This window comes from Microtus pennsylvanicus, chromosome 11 (assembly GCF_037038515.1).
Source record: "Microtus pennsylvanicus isolate mMicPen1 chromosome 11, mMicPen1.hap1, whole genome shotgun sequence".
NCBI lineage: Eukaryota > Metazoa > Chordata > Mammalia > Rodentia > Cricetidae > Microtus > Microtus pennsylvanicus.
In genome coordinates, this window is record NC_134589.1 from 386,848 (window position 1) to 402,436 (window position 15,589).

The following is a 15,589-nucleotide window of genomic DNA, read 5'->3' on the forward strand; positions in this document are numbered from 1 at the left end:
GAAACCCAAGCCTTATTACAGTTGTGTTACACACGTTAAAACTTACCTTATCACAAGGAAACAGTTAGATATGTTTCCAACTGCAAAATAGTCTGCTGTCGTCAAAATATCAATTCCATGAGGGAAAGTACCCTGAAAAAAGTAAAAGTGAAGAAAATAGAGAAGTTGAGAAATGGGACCTGAAATCACTGGTCACACGCTCACAACACAGCGGCTCAAGCTGAGCCACACGGCTCATGGGTGCCCAGAAGGTTGTCAGTGTTCATCCTGCCTGCCTGGCCAGACGCTGCGGGTACTACAACTCATTCTTCAAACCCACTGTTTCAACTTCAAGTGCTATAAAAGTCCTTCCTTTAAAAATACAGTGGGGGCCAGGCGGTGGGGCTGCACGCCTTTCATCCCAGCACTCGGAAGGCAGAGGCAGAAGGATCTCTGTGAGTTCGAGGCCGGCATGGTCTACAAGAGCTAGTTCCAGGACAGGCTCCAAAGCTACAGAGAAGAAACCCTGCCTCGAAAAACAAACAAACAAACAAATAAATAAAACAGACAAATAAACAAACAAGTACTGGGTCCCAACTCTTGGAGCTTGGTCCCCCTTTCTGGTCACAAAGACAACAGCATAGCCCTCAATTCCACAGCTGTTGGAGCAGAAAGGCCAATGAAAGACAGGCAAGCCCCTGCCTGTCTCTGAGACGTGGACCTGGGCCCACAACTTACTAGTCGCCATAAGGACGGATAAGGCTGATAGAAACAGCCACTTTCAGGGCTGATGGCCAACCTATAAGAGATTCAAGGAAAGCAGCCATCAGTCCCCCAAACTCCAAAACAAGAGGCAGGCCCCTCCATTCTCTCCTACCAAGAATATGCCTAGTGGAACTCCAGCCCAAAAAGCATCACATTATTGGTATTCCCTTAATATTATCCCTCGTGGTTAAAAGAATCTAGAAACTAAATAAAAAACTTTATTTAAAAATGTAAATATAGAAAGTTGTAGCCAAATGTAGAAAGCCTTACAGCTTTGGGCCCAAAGGTGAGTCTGTTTCAAAAGCAGAGGAGATTCCAAATCTATGCACAACACCGGCATAAGCAAAAGCCAAGAAAAGCAGCAGGTACCCACCACCAGCACATCCCTGTATCTCACACAGCCAGCTCACAACAGTCTCAGACGTGCATCTACCAGCATATGTATGTGTGTGACCAGATCCAAAGAAACTGACACAAAATAAAGACACTGACAATCTGAGTCTGAATTTCTACATGGAATTCAGGCTATTTATTACCATGGAGACAGTATCAAAAACAAAAGTTTAGTCCTTGAGCTATCTATAAATGCCAGTTAGTCTGAGGACATGGTAGGATGCACCACCCATCTGGAATCCAGAAGGGCTGAAAACCCAGGCCTACGTAAAACACCTGAGGTTTGTCAGCCTCCTGCTCTCTGGCCTCTGTCCTTAGGGCTACCCCAAGCACAGAATGAAAGGGCCGGAAAACACAGCCAGCAGAGGAAGCAACTCCTTCCTCCATGCAGCCCACCTTCAGGTTCAGCCTCAATGCCTTCACCCTTTCCGTAAGCTAATCCTGGAGCCTTGATCACTAATACCTCACAACTTCACAAGCACTACCCAGCAAACAGTCCCCCTGAGAACTAGAAAGGCTGCCCCAGCCTCTACCTGTGAGGAGAGTGATGAGCTGAGGTGTCCTGGTTCTGCAGAGTACACACTCTGTGTGCTCTTATCATATTGCTTGATGATACGAGAGATGTAAATGTCTTTTTATCAGAGGTAAAAGAAGACAGAGGAAATTCCATGTTTAAAAAAGTTGGTAAAGACATCATCTGGCTAGAATTTCTCCAGATTAGCATATTCTTAAAGTCAAGATTTCATTCTCCCTAGCAAAATGCTAGTCCAATTTGAATTAGCCAATCAAGTAATGTAAGGCCAAGCTCTAAGAACTCAGTCTGTGAGGCACAGAGCCCCTTGCCTTGGGGTTAAAAATCAGAGCAGGACCCCCACTGGGTGTGCGTGCCTTTAACCCCAGCACTCCGGAGGCTGAGACAGGTGGATCTCTGTGAGTTTGAAGCCAGCCTGGAGCATGGTCTATACAGAGTTAGTTCCAGGATGGCCAGTGCTACACAGAGAAACCCTGTCTCAAAAAAAAAAAAAAAAAAAACAAAACAGAAAAATAAAGGTGGCTTTTGCAGCTTTCTGCAGAAGTAAAACTTTCTGCTTTAACAGAATTATTATCAAGGAGACCCCAACGTCATATATAACAACGAGAGAGAAGCCCACAGCCCAGGCAAAGGTATCACTGCAGAATGATTCGCAAAAGGACAACAGCTCATGACTGAGCAGGCAAGTAGAGCCCAGGTTTGACTGTGACCAAGATGAAGGAGAGGCAGCAGTACCCATATCACCCAAAAACAAAATAAGCAATAAGCTAAGGCTTGCCAATCATGTGGCTGTCCTCTCCTCCCCAGAAAGGGGCCTCAGCACCCTGCACCCCAGATGTCTCACTTGAACACACAGAAGTATGGCATCTGGGAAAACCACCTGCTCAGAGCTGTGACTCAGGAACACTCCAAGCAGTCACACAGCTACTCAGCTAGACACAGCAGCTGCCCAAGGGATAACCCTAACATGCAAAGATCCCCCCAGGATACAGGAAGGGAACGGAGCATACTTACAACACAGACACACACCCACACACGCGTGCGCACACACACACAACACACACGCACGCACGCACGCACACACACACACACACACACACACACACACCCCTACTTATTGGAGAGCCCACTCAGCTAGCCACTTGGTGGTCTTGGCCAGGATGGAGGCAGGCAAGATCTAATCAACTCTGATGTCAAGACCTACATCTCCAGCAATCCAGCCCAAGAGGAGGAGTCACACACACCCCCACCCAGGTCACTGGGCAGGCCTGTTACTTCCTGAATTATTCCCAGCATCCTCTACTACAAACATATGGCAGCTGACAATATTCTTACCTCACGTCCCAAGCCACGTATAGGTTCTCTGACCCGGAGCACATCCACCCTGGTCTACACGTCTCTAACCCCATCATCCTTCACACACAGCCTACTCTGCACACCACGGCAGGGCTTGGCCATCCTTCGACCTTCCTCCCTTGTAACATTAAGAAGCACCCCAGCCACTTCTGTCATGAAACCCTAGAGCAATCATTCTTAGCGGTTTCCTCTGGGACTCTCCTCCCTGCTCAGACTCATCTCGGTAGCTGCCACTTTCCCCAGCCCCTAACCCAGTAGGATCTCAACCTTCTTAACACTGTAACCCTTTCATACATGCCGTGGTGACTCCCAACCATAAAATTATTTTTGTTGCTACTTCATGTATGCTATTATAATGAATCATAATGTAAATAGCGTGTTTTCTAATGGTCTTAGGTAAGCCCTGTGAAAGGGTTATTCCTCAGCTCCCAGGGGGTCATGACCCATAGGTTAAGAACCATTGCACGACCCCTGTCCAGCCTCCTGCGAGACTGACCACACACTTCAGTGTGCCAGAATCTTACTTGTGAATGAATCTAAATCCTACTTTCAAGGCCTGTGATGGGTGTCAAGAGTTACAGGCACAGCTACGACACTCGTGAGCATCAAGGCTTTTGGGAGGTGAAGCCAGAACTTACTACAAAGGACCCAGCCTCCAAGCAAAACACTAGGGACGGGTCAAGGCCTACAGGATCCAAGGACTCACTCACCAGGATAAGATGCTTGGTGCCTGGCACAGGTACAGCCCACAGCAACATGTGAAGCAAGATCCTAACCTGCATAAAACACTCATACAGAGCCTCCCGGAGCTCCCTGGTCACATGACGGTGGGTCTGGGATCAGAACTGCCATGTTTATTAGCTTGCTCTGAGGTGAGGCACATTCATTACCCACACCCAATAGTATAAGAAGATATGAAACCAAAGTTGTCAAAATTCCCACCTCTAAGCCTACAGGAAGTTTCAAAAATAAAGATTTATAAAGTGGCCATACCTGTCTCCCCACGTTCTCCTGGAAGGCAGCCTAAGGAGCAAAAAGAACAAACAGAGCAGGTGAGTGAGGTTTGCTTCTGCTCAACATCAGAAGATAAATTCAAAACAAACACAGCTCAGTGTAAATGACCCATGGCTTTACTTTTTAAATAAAAGTCCTCTTTGTTAGCGGACCAAAGCCCTGAGGGTGGTTTGTCACTGTTTTTGTATCCTGGTCCTCTTTAAAACCACAGTTGAAGAATTCCATTTACAAAATCAAATATAATAAGAGATTGGCCTTTCCCTGGAAATACACTTTCACACTAACACCCCAACGAAGGTCCCAGAGAACAAACAACCCTGAGAACAAACTCCACGATCACCACTCCCCACCATCCCCAACACCTCAGGGCTGCCTCCTAGAGGGAACACGCCTGACTCCAACCAGCTCTGAACTACTGGAGTCCTACATGCCAGGCACAGAATCGGGGATGAAAATGTTCCATGTGAACTTGAACAAAATTAGGTACCTCCAGGTAAACCTTGTTCAGGTGACTCCTCTTTCTTTGGAGACAACTTTTCCTGTCTCGCACATTGTCCTACCTAGGATTGTCTGAACAAAGTGACAATGAAACCTCATGCGACTTCCCCGAAGCATCCACCGCTGAGTTCCAACCAGGATTAGAGACCCTAGGGAGCTGGAGCAAAGCCGCACACAACCATGCGACATGCACCATCCTGGCAAGCAGAGGTGAGAACAGATACAGGGGGAGGGCAGTGGTGGCAGAAGAAACACCCCTTACCTAAGGAGACACTGCAGCATGGGGTAGGGGGTTGAGAGCAAGCAGAGATGTACAGAAAGAGAACTGAGTCATGGGACCCCAGAATCTATGCATCAACCCCACTGGACTGGTAAACACCAGGACAGAAATGTGGAACAACTCCAGGACAGAGCCTCATGGCAGGGTGGAGACACTCGGTGACTGGCCCTCAGGTGGCTCTCACACGCTTCTAAAATGGGAAAGGAGCTGCTTTTTGCTGCTGGCTTTTTTGTAATTTTTGCAAACTGCCCCCCTTGAAGAGTTACTATATATATATGAGTGTTTCATCTGCCTGTGTGTATGCGTATCACACACATGCCGAGTGCCCAGGGAGGTCAGAAGCTGGACCCCCCAGAACATTGTTAGGGGTAGTTGTGAGCTACTGTGTGGGTGCTAAGAATCAAAGCGGGGTTCTCTGGCAGAGCAGCTACTGCTCCAGCTCCTTACAGTCAATTCTTTTTCCTTTATTGGGGGGAGGGGATTGTTGCTTTTTCTTTTTGTTTTTGTTTTCTTGAGGCAAGGTTTCTCTGTGTAGTCCTGCCTATCCTGGAACTTGCTCGGTAGACCAGGCTGGCCTCGAACTCAAAAAGTCCACCTGCCTCTGCCTCCCGAGTGCTGGGATTAAAGGCGTGCACCACCACTACCCAGCTGTCAATTCTTAAAGAAAGAAAGAAACACAGGAAAAGGGTAATGTAAAAAGATGCAGTGTCACCTTAATTATAAGCAGGGACATCTCCACACAAGGTAAGAACTAATTCAAGATTTATGTGGAAACCATCTTGAAAATAAAAGATTAGGGGATCACCCAACATAATATGAAGACAGACCACGTGGATATCACTTCAGAATATACGCTCAGCTCAGACAGAAAACAGAAGAATGCCGGGACAGGGTCGAGTGGCTAGCAGCCTTGATACTGAAAGCACACACCAAAGAAAGATAAATAAGACAGAAACCTCACTCCAATAGCAAACTCCTGTCCACGGAGACGCTAAGAGAAGGGTGAAAACAACCACAGACTAGGCTGCAACACATCTCCAATAGAAAGGCCAAAAATCTAGAATGCAGAAAGAACTCTCAAAACTCAACAGTGAGGACTAACAATACAATCAGACAATGGCTGAGACTTGAGAATACATCTTACTCAGGTGGACACAGAAAGCAAATGAGCACCCCAAACAGACTCAGTATCATCAGAGAAAAGAAAACTAAAACCACACACATATCAGCAAAAAGTAAGAGCAGGAAGAAGCCAGGCAACCCCACCACGTCTCGGCAAAGATGAGGGGAACAGTTCGCAGCATACTGGAAGACGGGACCCAGAAACTGTACTCCAGGCATACACCCTAAGAAACAGAAACTGTGCACACACAATCTGTAGGAAAGCGCTCATAATAATCCCGGGTCAGCAGCAACCCAAATGCCTGTTTACAGGTAAAGCCAAGACTCGGTTAGAGAACAAACCCACTCACAGTAGAAAGTGAAGACCAGGAATTTCCCAACGTACTAGACACACTCAGGGAGAAGACCAGACCCAAAGGCTGCTACTTCAGCAACAGAACAGCACTACAAAGCTGGAAAGGTGGACTGAAGATTGCTAGCAGCGAAGAGAGAAGCAGCCATGTTTAAAAGGATCACGCAGGGACCTCTGTGGTCATGACTACCGTGTGCCTTAACTGTAGGGGGCTCACATATGTATGAGATGCAGACATACGAAGCTAACCACACACACAGGACACAGAACACCAAGAGTTCTGACTGAGACTACTGAGTTGGTAGACATAACCTATGATGTTACCCAGTAGAGACCTGAGGAAAAGGGGTAGCAGACTTTACTGTATTCTCACAACTCTACGTGAACCTCAAGAATATCAAAATAAAAGGCAAAAAATAACACAAGAAACAATTGGAATGAAACATTAAATAAAATACTGGGTGAAAGTCTCTCTCTCTCTCTCCTCTCGCCTCCCCCTTTCCATCCCCCCCCTCTCCCTCTCCCCTGTCCTCGCCCCCTCCATTTCCTCTCCACTCCTCATCCCAAATTTCCCACGAGGGCCACACCCACTGCCTGTCCTCAGGAGAGGAACAGGCCTCTTCGCAAAGTCAGCAGCACATCTAGCTGCTGGACACTATCTAGCACGCAAAACCTGGAGTAGTTAGCAATGTGTAACTGATCCTTTCCACCAAACAATGCCAGGACTCTACTGTCTAGCCCCTGCATGCTGACCACCAGAGAGAGCCGGCAACAGGAAGCTCTCATGAGGATCCAAACCAAAGGCCCTGTTGCCTTAGAAGGACTGTGGCCACCAGACAAGGGACCCAGGAAGAGGAGAGGGGTCACCGACAACAGTTGCAAGGTAAGGCCACAGAACTGGCAATGTCTGGCCACTTCGCTTCTCACACCTCCTGGATCCTGGCCAGGTAAACAGACATCTCACACACCCAGAAAGAGAAACCCTGGAAAGGTGTCGGCCAAGAGGCTGAAGCAGCACCCAGAGCAGCGGCTGCCTGAAGAAGCAGCTTCCTGGAAAGAAGTTCTTAGTGCACTCAGAACCTTTATGTCTTCAAATGGGCCTCAAGTGTAGGCATCCTTCATTTCCCTGTGTTTAAATCCCACATCACTAGATAAACAGCGCTGGACTCAAAAGGAACACAAGGAACTTCTTGTTAGTTTAATAGGGTTTTAGCTTCAAGAAAAAACAAACGGATTTACAGAGTTTTATTTCACCTTGTCAATTACCCTCATCAACTCAGATCACGAAACCCAACATGGACAAGTTCAACAGAAACACCTGGGTGAAAGCCCCAGAACCTGACCGGGGCCCAGTACCTCTATGTCCTAAGCGCAGGACAGGTGCTTCTTCTTTCTTAAAGCCAAAAGCGGGGAGGGAAGCTAACAGAAATGGACAGGAAAGACACTTCCTCACGCCAAAAAGAGTCACCACAACAGGGCCCTGTAGCATGAGAACACTAAACACAGTCGGGGGAGCCGGCTTGCTCAAGCATGAGCTCAGTCAGTTCAGGTGGGATGTCGCTGGCGTGACAGAAATGCATTGGACAGGAACACAAGAACTTGTAGTAAACTGATACAAGATTATCAACTCAGGTGGAGGGGAAAACACGCAGCAGGTGTAGCATTAGTGCTATCCAGTTTGGCCCAAAAATGCTTGCTCGGGTACAGACCTGTAAGTGACCGAATGGTATCAGCCAGATTTCAGACAATGACACAGCCAGTAACTACCATACAGGCATACGTGCCAACAGCGGAAGCAGAAGATGATGTCATCAACAGTTTCACAGATCTACAGAACAAGGTCAGCAGGGTGCGTAAGAACGACACTAATGATTATGGGTGACTTCAGCGCAAGAGTGGGATCTGGAGAAAGAAAGGACTATAGTGTTGTGGGAACATACGGATTCGGACAAAGGAACCAGCGGGGAACGACTGCCTGACCTCTGCTATGTAACTGATTTGTACAAATCCAACCCAAAATTCAAGCAGGCCAAACCATCAAGATGCGGGACGTAGGAATCCCCTGACAAACACACATACAGCCAAGCCGACCACATTCTGGTCAGCAGGAAACTCTTATCTGGCATCTAAAACAGCTGACTTGGGGTCAGATCACCAACTTCTATGGCCAACATTCAACTGAAACCTAGGAGAGGCATGCCAGGCAAGATGACCTGCAGGATCGAACATAAACAATGGACCCAGCTGTGTGGAGAGAGCTAAGAGACTCGCTGAAAACAAGATGAGGGAAATCATTAAACAACTGTTTACAAACATAGAAAGTGAATGGAAGAAAATCAAGAGAGCTTTACAGGAGGCTTCAAGGAGATGCTTGGTTAGGCAAAAAGGGCAACACCAGCAGAATGACTCACTACAGAGACGGTCAACCCGGCGGGAGAAGGAAACTAAAGAGCAACCCGCAGGCAGCAAACACAACTACCCGTGCGGGAGGTCAAAGAGGCAGACGCCACAATAACACATCTTGTCTGTGAAGCTATCAGACGGATAACTGCCAGATATGCTCCTCAGTTTGGGTGATTAGAGATGGGCAAGGTCATTTATTAATAGAACCAGGGGAAGTAAAGCAAAGATGGAGACAATACTTTGACACCCTGTACCATGACCCTAATGCTGTCAACGCAGACTACAACGAGAAACACTTCAGCAGACACTCAAACATCAGAGACGATGAGAAAATATTAAATATTGACAGGAGAAAGACAGAGGAAGTTATCAAGAGAGCGAAACACAGGTCCGGGAGTGGATGACATCATGGTGGAGGAGCTGGAGGCGGCTACAGTAGGCTCAGGGGCCAAGGCACTTCTCAGACTCTTCAGAGAGACATGGGAACACGAAGTGATTCCCACGGAATAGAAGCACTCAGCCATAATTCCCATACACAAGAAGGACAAGCTGGACTGCTCAAATTACAGGGGTATTAGTTTGTTGTGCCACAGCAGCAAGACCTTCCCCATTATCCTGCGAAGGATCAAGGGCAGAACAGAGGAAGTCCTAGCAGAGGCCTAGTGAGCATTCAGAGCTAACAGGAGCACAATTGATCAGATCTTCACTTTGAGGCAACTGGCAGAAAAATGCCAAGAATTTGGAAAAGTCATGTCTGTTATATCGACTTCAGGAAGACATTTGATAGCATTTGGAAGAAAGGACTTTGGAAAACAATGAGGTTCTACAGGTACACAGAGAAAACCATAAGGATACTAGAAAATGCCTATAAAGATACCTTTGCATCAGTCAAAGTCTGTGGAGAACTAAGTGGTCAGTTTAAGACAATCATAGGAGTGTTGCAGGGATGCATCCTATCCCAACACTCTTTAATATATTCCTGGAATTAATAACAGCATGAGCCATGGAGGACGAGGAGATAGGTGTGCAGATAGGTGGTGTGCAAATCAATAACTTCTGTTTCATCAATGATACAGCACTACTTGCTGAAAGTCCAAACAAGCTGCAGGCCATGGGAAATAGAGTGCTGGAAGTAAGTGAAAGCCTTGTATGAAAGTAAACATCGAGAAGACTGAGATACAACACTTGGGAAGGGCGCACAAGGATTTTAACGTTGTAATAAAGAATCAGAACCTCAAGCTAATAGTCAACTTTGCCTATCTGGGAGGAAACCTCAGTTGAATGGAAGGAACTATTTTAGACAGCAAGAGGTGGAGGTGGATAGGGATAGCAAGGGCTGCATTGCAGGCACTAGGAAAAGTTTGGTCCGCAAGAGACATAACAACAACAAAATTACAAGTATATGAGATGCTTGTCTTGAGTTGCCTTCTTTACAACTCTGAAACCCAGAAAATGAAACACTTGTCAGAACAGCGGCTTCATGTGTTTGAGACAGCATGCCTCAGGAGGATACTAGACGTCACATGAAGAGACAGACTGTATAATGTTCAGAAACATCTCCATCTGCAGAAGGAAGTAAACTACAGGATATGGCAATGGCGCTTGAGATACTTTGGCCGTGTTATGAGAATGAATGACGGCAGATACCTGAAGACAGCACTGCTTGGAAGAGTGCACAGGATAAGGCAAAGAGGAAGACTCAAAGAATGCTGGATAGTCAGCATAAAGGAAGACTGGAACCTTGGGTATCGCAATAACAAAGGCATGTAGGACTGCCCAGAGTAGGAACAACTGGAGAGCCGCCACCAACGGGCTGGCCATGCATGCGTAAGCATTGCCGGGACATAATGATGAATGATGGTCTCACTTCATCCCAGGTCACATAAAGCCACAGGGCTTTGATTTTATTACTGTTTCCCATAAATATGTCCTAGGTTACAGAAAATAATAAAGAAAACACAAAAATACATTAGTTCAGATTTAATATAGACTTTGCCTAACAGTTAACTATGAGAGCAAGGCCACTAAGACCTCCCAAGAAAGCACTGAGCCTACTAACTGCAGACAAAGTGGAGTCCCTCTGGGCTGGTGACAGTTTTAAAGGACTCTGGGCAGGCTGCTTGCATTCTGGCTGCTTCTTGGTACAGGTGTAGGCAGAGAGCCAACAGCAGTCATGAAAGACCACAGTCGGGCATCCTGAGACAGCAAGACCTCAAAGATCACCTGACCAGAACACCGGAAGCATGACCCCTTGGCTGAGATCCCATGACCAGAACACCAGAAGCATGACCCATTGGCTGAGATCCCATGACCAGTACTGAACAGCAAGGCCTTCTAAGCCCTCCAGAGTAGGCCTTCACATATGAGTACCCAATATGCTGGATCCCATGCCAAACACACGGCTGATGCAGCAATGGATATATAGAACTAGGTTCAGGGCCTGCGTGCATTCCTACTGCAGTGCAGCCAGAAGTCAGGTAACAGACAGAAACTCCATCACTTGGGACAGGCTACTGAAGACAGGGACCACGGTGACAGAGAAGATGAATTCAGCTGAAGCCTTTGATAACACCAAGTTACTTCACTTAACTGATGTGGGATACCTTTCTGTATATGGGTTGCTTTTATTGGATAATGAATAAAGCTGTTTCGGCCAATGGCTTAGCAGAGTAGAGTCAGGCGGGAAATCCAAACAGAGCTATATATACAGAGAGTATGTGGAGTCAAGGAAACGCCATGTAGCTGCCGAAGGAGAAGGACACGCTGGAACCTTAGGAACTTTACCAGTAGGCCACAGCCTCTTGGAGATACACAGATTGATAGAAATGGGTTAATTTAAGATGTAAGAGCTAGGAATAAGCTAGAGTCGGCCAAACAGTGTTGTAATTAATATAGTTTCTATGTGATTATTCAGGTCTGGGTGGCTGGGAATGAAAGAACAGTCTCTGTTTACACTTAACAACACAGAAGACTTGACCTGAGAAACAAGGAAGGTGGGCAACTCTGTAATCAGTAAAAACAAAAGCAAACAGTGGAAATTTTTTCAAAAAAAAAATGCCTAGATAGGTTCTTCAAATACTACCAAATAATTAAAGTAGAAAAACATCAATCTCTTAAAAACTATGGTACAAAATAAAAGAGAAATACTTCTGCACCCTCAATGTGTTAGTTCATCTTCAGTCAAACTGCAGACAAAAATACCTGAACAAAAGATTAATAACCCCCATGAACAGATTCAGAAATTCTTTTTCTGAGAACACTAATAACATAAAGAAGGGTCTACACATGAGTGGAAATTACACTAGAACGGAAAGATTATTTCAAAGTCTGAAAAGGAACCACACAGTATACCACAGAAAAAGACACAAGCCAAAGACCACTTGATTACATCAAAGTCGAATACCTATTCATGATTTTAAAACATGAATAAAATGAAAGAAGCTACAGGAAAGAACTTCTCAGCCTGCTAAACAGGAAGCCCCTGCTGACATGCAGAGCCGGGTAAGTCTCCCTTTTCCTCAGTTCCATGACTTCAGAGGTCTCCTCTCCGTCCTACTCTAAGGCCCGGCTCCTATCCCACAGAACACATCTGCAACACTGCCTACTCAGTCACAGGCCTCCCATAGTTTGGAGATCTCATTGGTACTAACAAATCCCACCCACATCTGCAACACTGCCTACTCAATCACAGGCCTCCCACAGTTTGGAGACCTTATTGGTACTAACCGACCCCACCTGTGCACCAGCACCCTCCCTTTCCCTTAGTCTCAGAGCAGCTACAGTCAAATGCTACTCAATCTGTCTCTATGAGAATGCAGAGCCTCAGAGCTCAAAACATGGGAACTCCCAAACCCACACATCTCACAACAAACAGCAAGTTTCACCCACAGGCTTCACCTATGTTTCTGAGCACCCCAAATGTGTTCAACTGCTGGCCCATCTATGAAAGGAAGGCTCGGGTTCAGACTGCTAAGACACCACAGCGCTCCTGACAGAGCCTGGATCAGCTGTGGCCTCCCACAGCACTCACAGACCTGGCCTCAGTAACTGACCACAACGGCCAGTTATGTGTGGAGTCAGCTAGAACTGCAACATCCCCACGCGGGCAACATCTCAGTCTCTTCCCTTTGTAATTCATGAGACTTTGGTCTCATCAATGGCCCTAGTCAACACCCCTATTGACACACAGTCTACCCAAACCCACCCCAAAAAGCTGATCTCACGGGACCTGGGTAACTGAGCTCAAAACACAAGGCCCACGGTCAGCTATGAGGCCAAAGCCCACCCAAGGAGATCCATTCCGATGTGGACAGGAAAGCAGAGATAAACGCAGCTTAGTAACAGCTCTTCCTGAAGCATAAACCTGCAGTGCCCTGTTCTGTCATTCCTGGACCAGTCCTGCCAGGCCATTTAGGGTAGAGTCACCCTGAACTTGGTCTGGGTAACGAACAGAAACCTGTTCACCCGTACTTGTTCAAGGTATTTCACCACAGCTGGCTGTGGCTCTCTTGGCAGCACTAGATGGAGGCCTTGAACCCTGACTTCCCCGTGAATTCCACAGTAAAAGCCCTACAAATGTTACTGTGGCGACTGCTTTACTGGGCTCTTTCCTCTGATCTCCTTTGCCCAGGGGAATGGGTTTTCCAGGGGGACAGAGGCCCACCTGCAGGACATTAGCCACAGTTACACCCCCAGCTCCAGGAAGGGAATGCTCCGGGGACAATGGAACTTACAGAGGCAGCTCTTCTGCAGTTCACGTTTCGGTCAAAGATGGCGGCAATGACCAGCGCACTGTAAAAACAAGGAAAATGGTTAATTAAAATGAAATATGCAAGGGCTGGGAAAATAACTCAGTCAATAAACTGCTTGTCTTGCATGAGATCCCTCATATAATGTTGGTGAGGCAGTGCATGCTAATAACCCCAGCCAGTCTAGCCTAACGGCTGAACACCAGGCCCACAGGAGACTCTGTCTTAAAGGAGTGGACAGAACTCCTGTTGATGACACCAAGCTTGTTTTCGGCCCTCCACATGCATAGGAAGGGGCACAGACCATGTGACATCCTCCCACTGTTCACTTGCCCTGAGTGAGCCTCTCGGACAGCGACAGCGGGAAGCTCAAAGTTCCTAGAGTGACCTCGAAGATAGCAAGAGTTATAGCCCCAGCCCTAACAAATGTCCTGAGCCTCTAGTACCTTGGAGAAAAATGTCTTTGCCCTCCTGGGATCACATGTGCTCGACAAAATGCAAAAACAAATGGTGCGGGATAGGACTTGACAGCAGACAGACAAACGGTCACAAGTGCATGGCTGACACTACCTCCTCCACACACTAACAGCAACAGAGCTCCATGCGCCCTGCAGGCAGCCTGCGCCTGGGAAGCACCCAACCTTATGGCTTCCACAGTGCTCACAGGCCTCAACCCAGTGTGAGGCACAATGGAGCGAGCACTGTCTATATCATTAGATGAAGTCAACGGGATGGAGACCAAGACTGGATCTTCTGGTGATCCTCATGCAAGAAGGCCACCACTACATACAGCCTCCTGACCTCAGACCCAGGCCACAAGTCAAAATAAGCCTTTTCTTTACAAAGAAGTGTCCTTCAAGTATTTGATATAGCAATGAGTGACCTGTTAACAGGCAGTCAGCCGATTATAGCAGTCACCACAGAAACACTACATGGAAGGCAGCTGTTAAGTCTCAACTTTTTCTAGAGCCAGAAGCAATACCACCACACCAAACCAACTTTCCCCAGCTCTCGTGACACCCAACAGGTCTTAACTAAGTCTTTTTCTTATATAACAAACTTTATTACTGTCAGAATCTAGAGAGTCCTTGCTCCTCCACATCTCATGTCTCTCACCTCTCCTGCAGTCATCAGTTACTGCCATGGGTCCCATCCTCAAGGGGAACCCTTCTCAGGGAAGCATTTCCCCATCTAGGATTTCTCTCCTTGGTCCAGGAGAAGCCCCAGGGATATTCTCAGGAAACAGCAAGGTGCGAGACCTATGGATCAAGGACCAGCCAAGTATGTCTTTCTCGACCTCATTCTCAACTTTCCCAACCATGTAGTGGGCATGCAGTGAGCATGCAGTGGGCATGTAGTGGGCATGTAGTGGGCATGCAGTGAGCATGCAGTGAGCATGTAGTGGGCATGCAGTGGGCATGTAGTGGGCATGCAGTGAGCATGTAGTGGGCATGTAGTGGGCATGCAGTGAGCATGTAGTGGGCATGCAGTGAGCATGTAGTGGACATGTAGTGGGCATGCAGTGAGCATGTAGTGAGCATGTAGTGGGCATGTAGTGGGCATGTAGTGGGCATGCAGTGAGCATGTAGTGGGCATGTAGTGGGCATGTAGTGGGCATGCAGTGAGCATGTAGTGGGCATGTAGTGGGCATGCAGTGAGCATGTAGTGGGCATGCAGTGAGCATGTAGTGGACATGTAGTGGGCATGCAGTGAGCATGTAGTGAGCATGTAGTGGGCATGTAGTGGGCATGTAGTGGGCATGCAGTGAGCATGCAGTGAGCATGTAGTGGGCATGCAGTGAGCATGTAGTGGGCATGCAGTGAGCATGTAGTGGGCATGTAGTGGGCATGTAGTGGGCATGCAGTGAGCATGTAGTGAGCATGTAGTGGGCATGCAGTGAGCATGTAGTGGGCATGCAGTGAGCATGTAGTGGGCATGCAGTGAGCATGTAGTGGGCATGCAGTGAGCATATAGTGAGCATGTAGTGGGCATGCAGGGAGCATGCAGTGAGCGAGGCTGACCTGAGCTTTAGCTTCAATGTTTTACTTCCTTCCTCCTAGGGACAAGGCTGTACCCAATTCACCTTTTTCCTAAAACACTTTCTATAGGTTACTAGGTAACTTTACAGCTGCAGATGAGACCTGATA

General features: G+C 47.2%; 1 protein-coding gene across 1 annotated transcript in view; it reads right to left on the reverse strand.

Annotated features, from left to right (window-relative positions):
- The window catches only part of Tbcd (tubulin folding cofactor D), a 162,197-nt gene that overhangs the window by 43,939 nt on the left and 102,669 nt on the right, over positions 1–15,589 (reverse strand). Inside the window, exons 15-17 of the mRNA XM_075989722.1 lie at positions 13,428–13,485; positions 4,019–4,048; positions 47–132 (exon numbers count right to left, since the gene is read on the reverse strand). Coding sequence (XP_075845837.1) covers positions 47–132; positions 4,019–4,048; positions 13,428–13,485 — 174 coding nt within the window. The remainder of the gene's footprint in view (positions 1–46; positions 133–4,018; positions 4,049–13,427; positions 13,486–15,589) is intronic.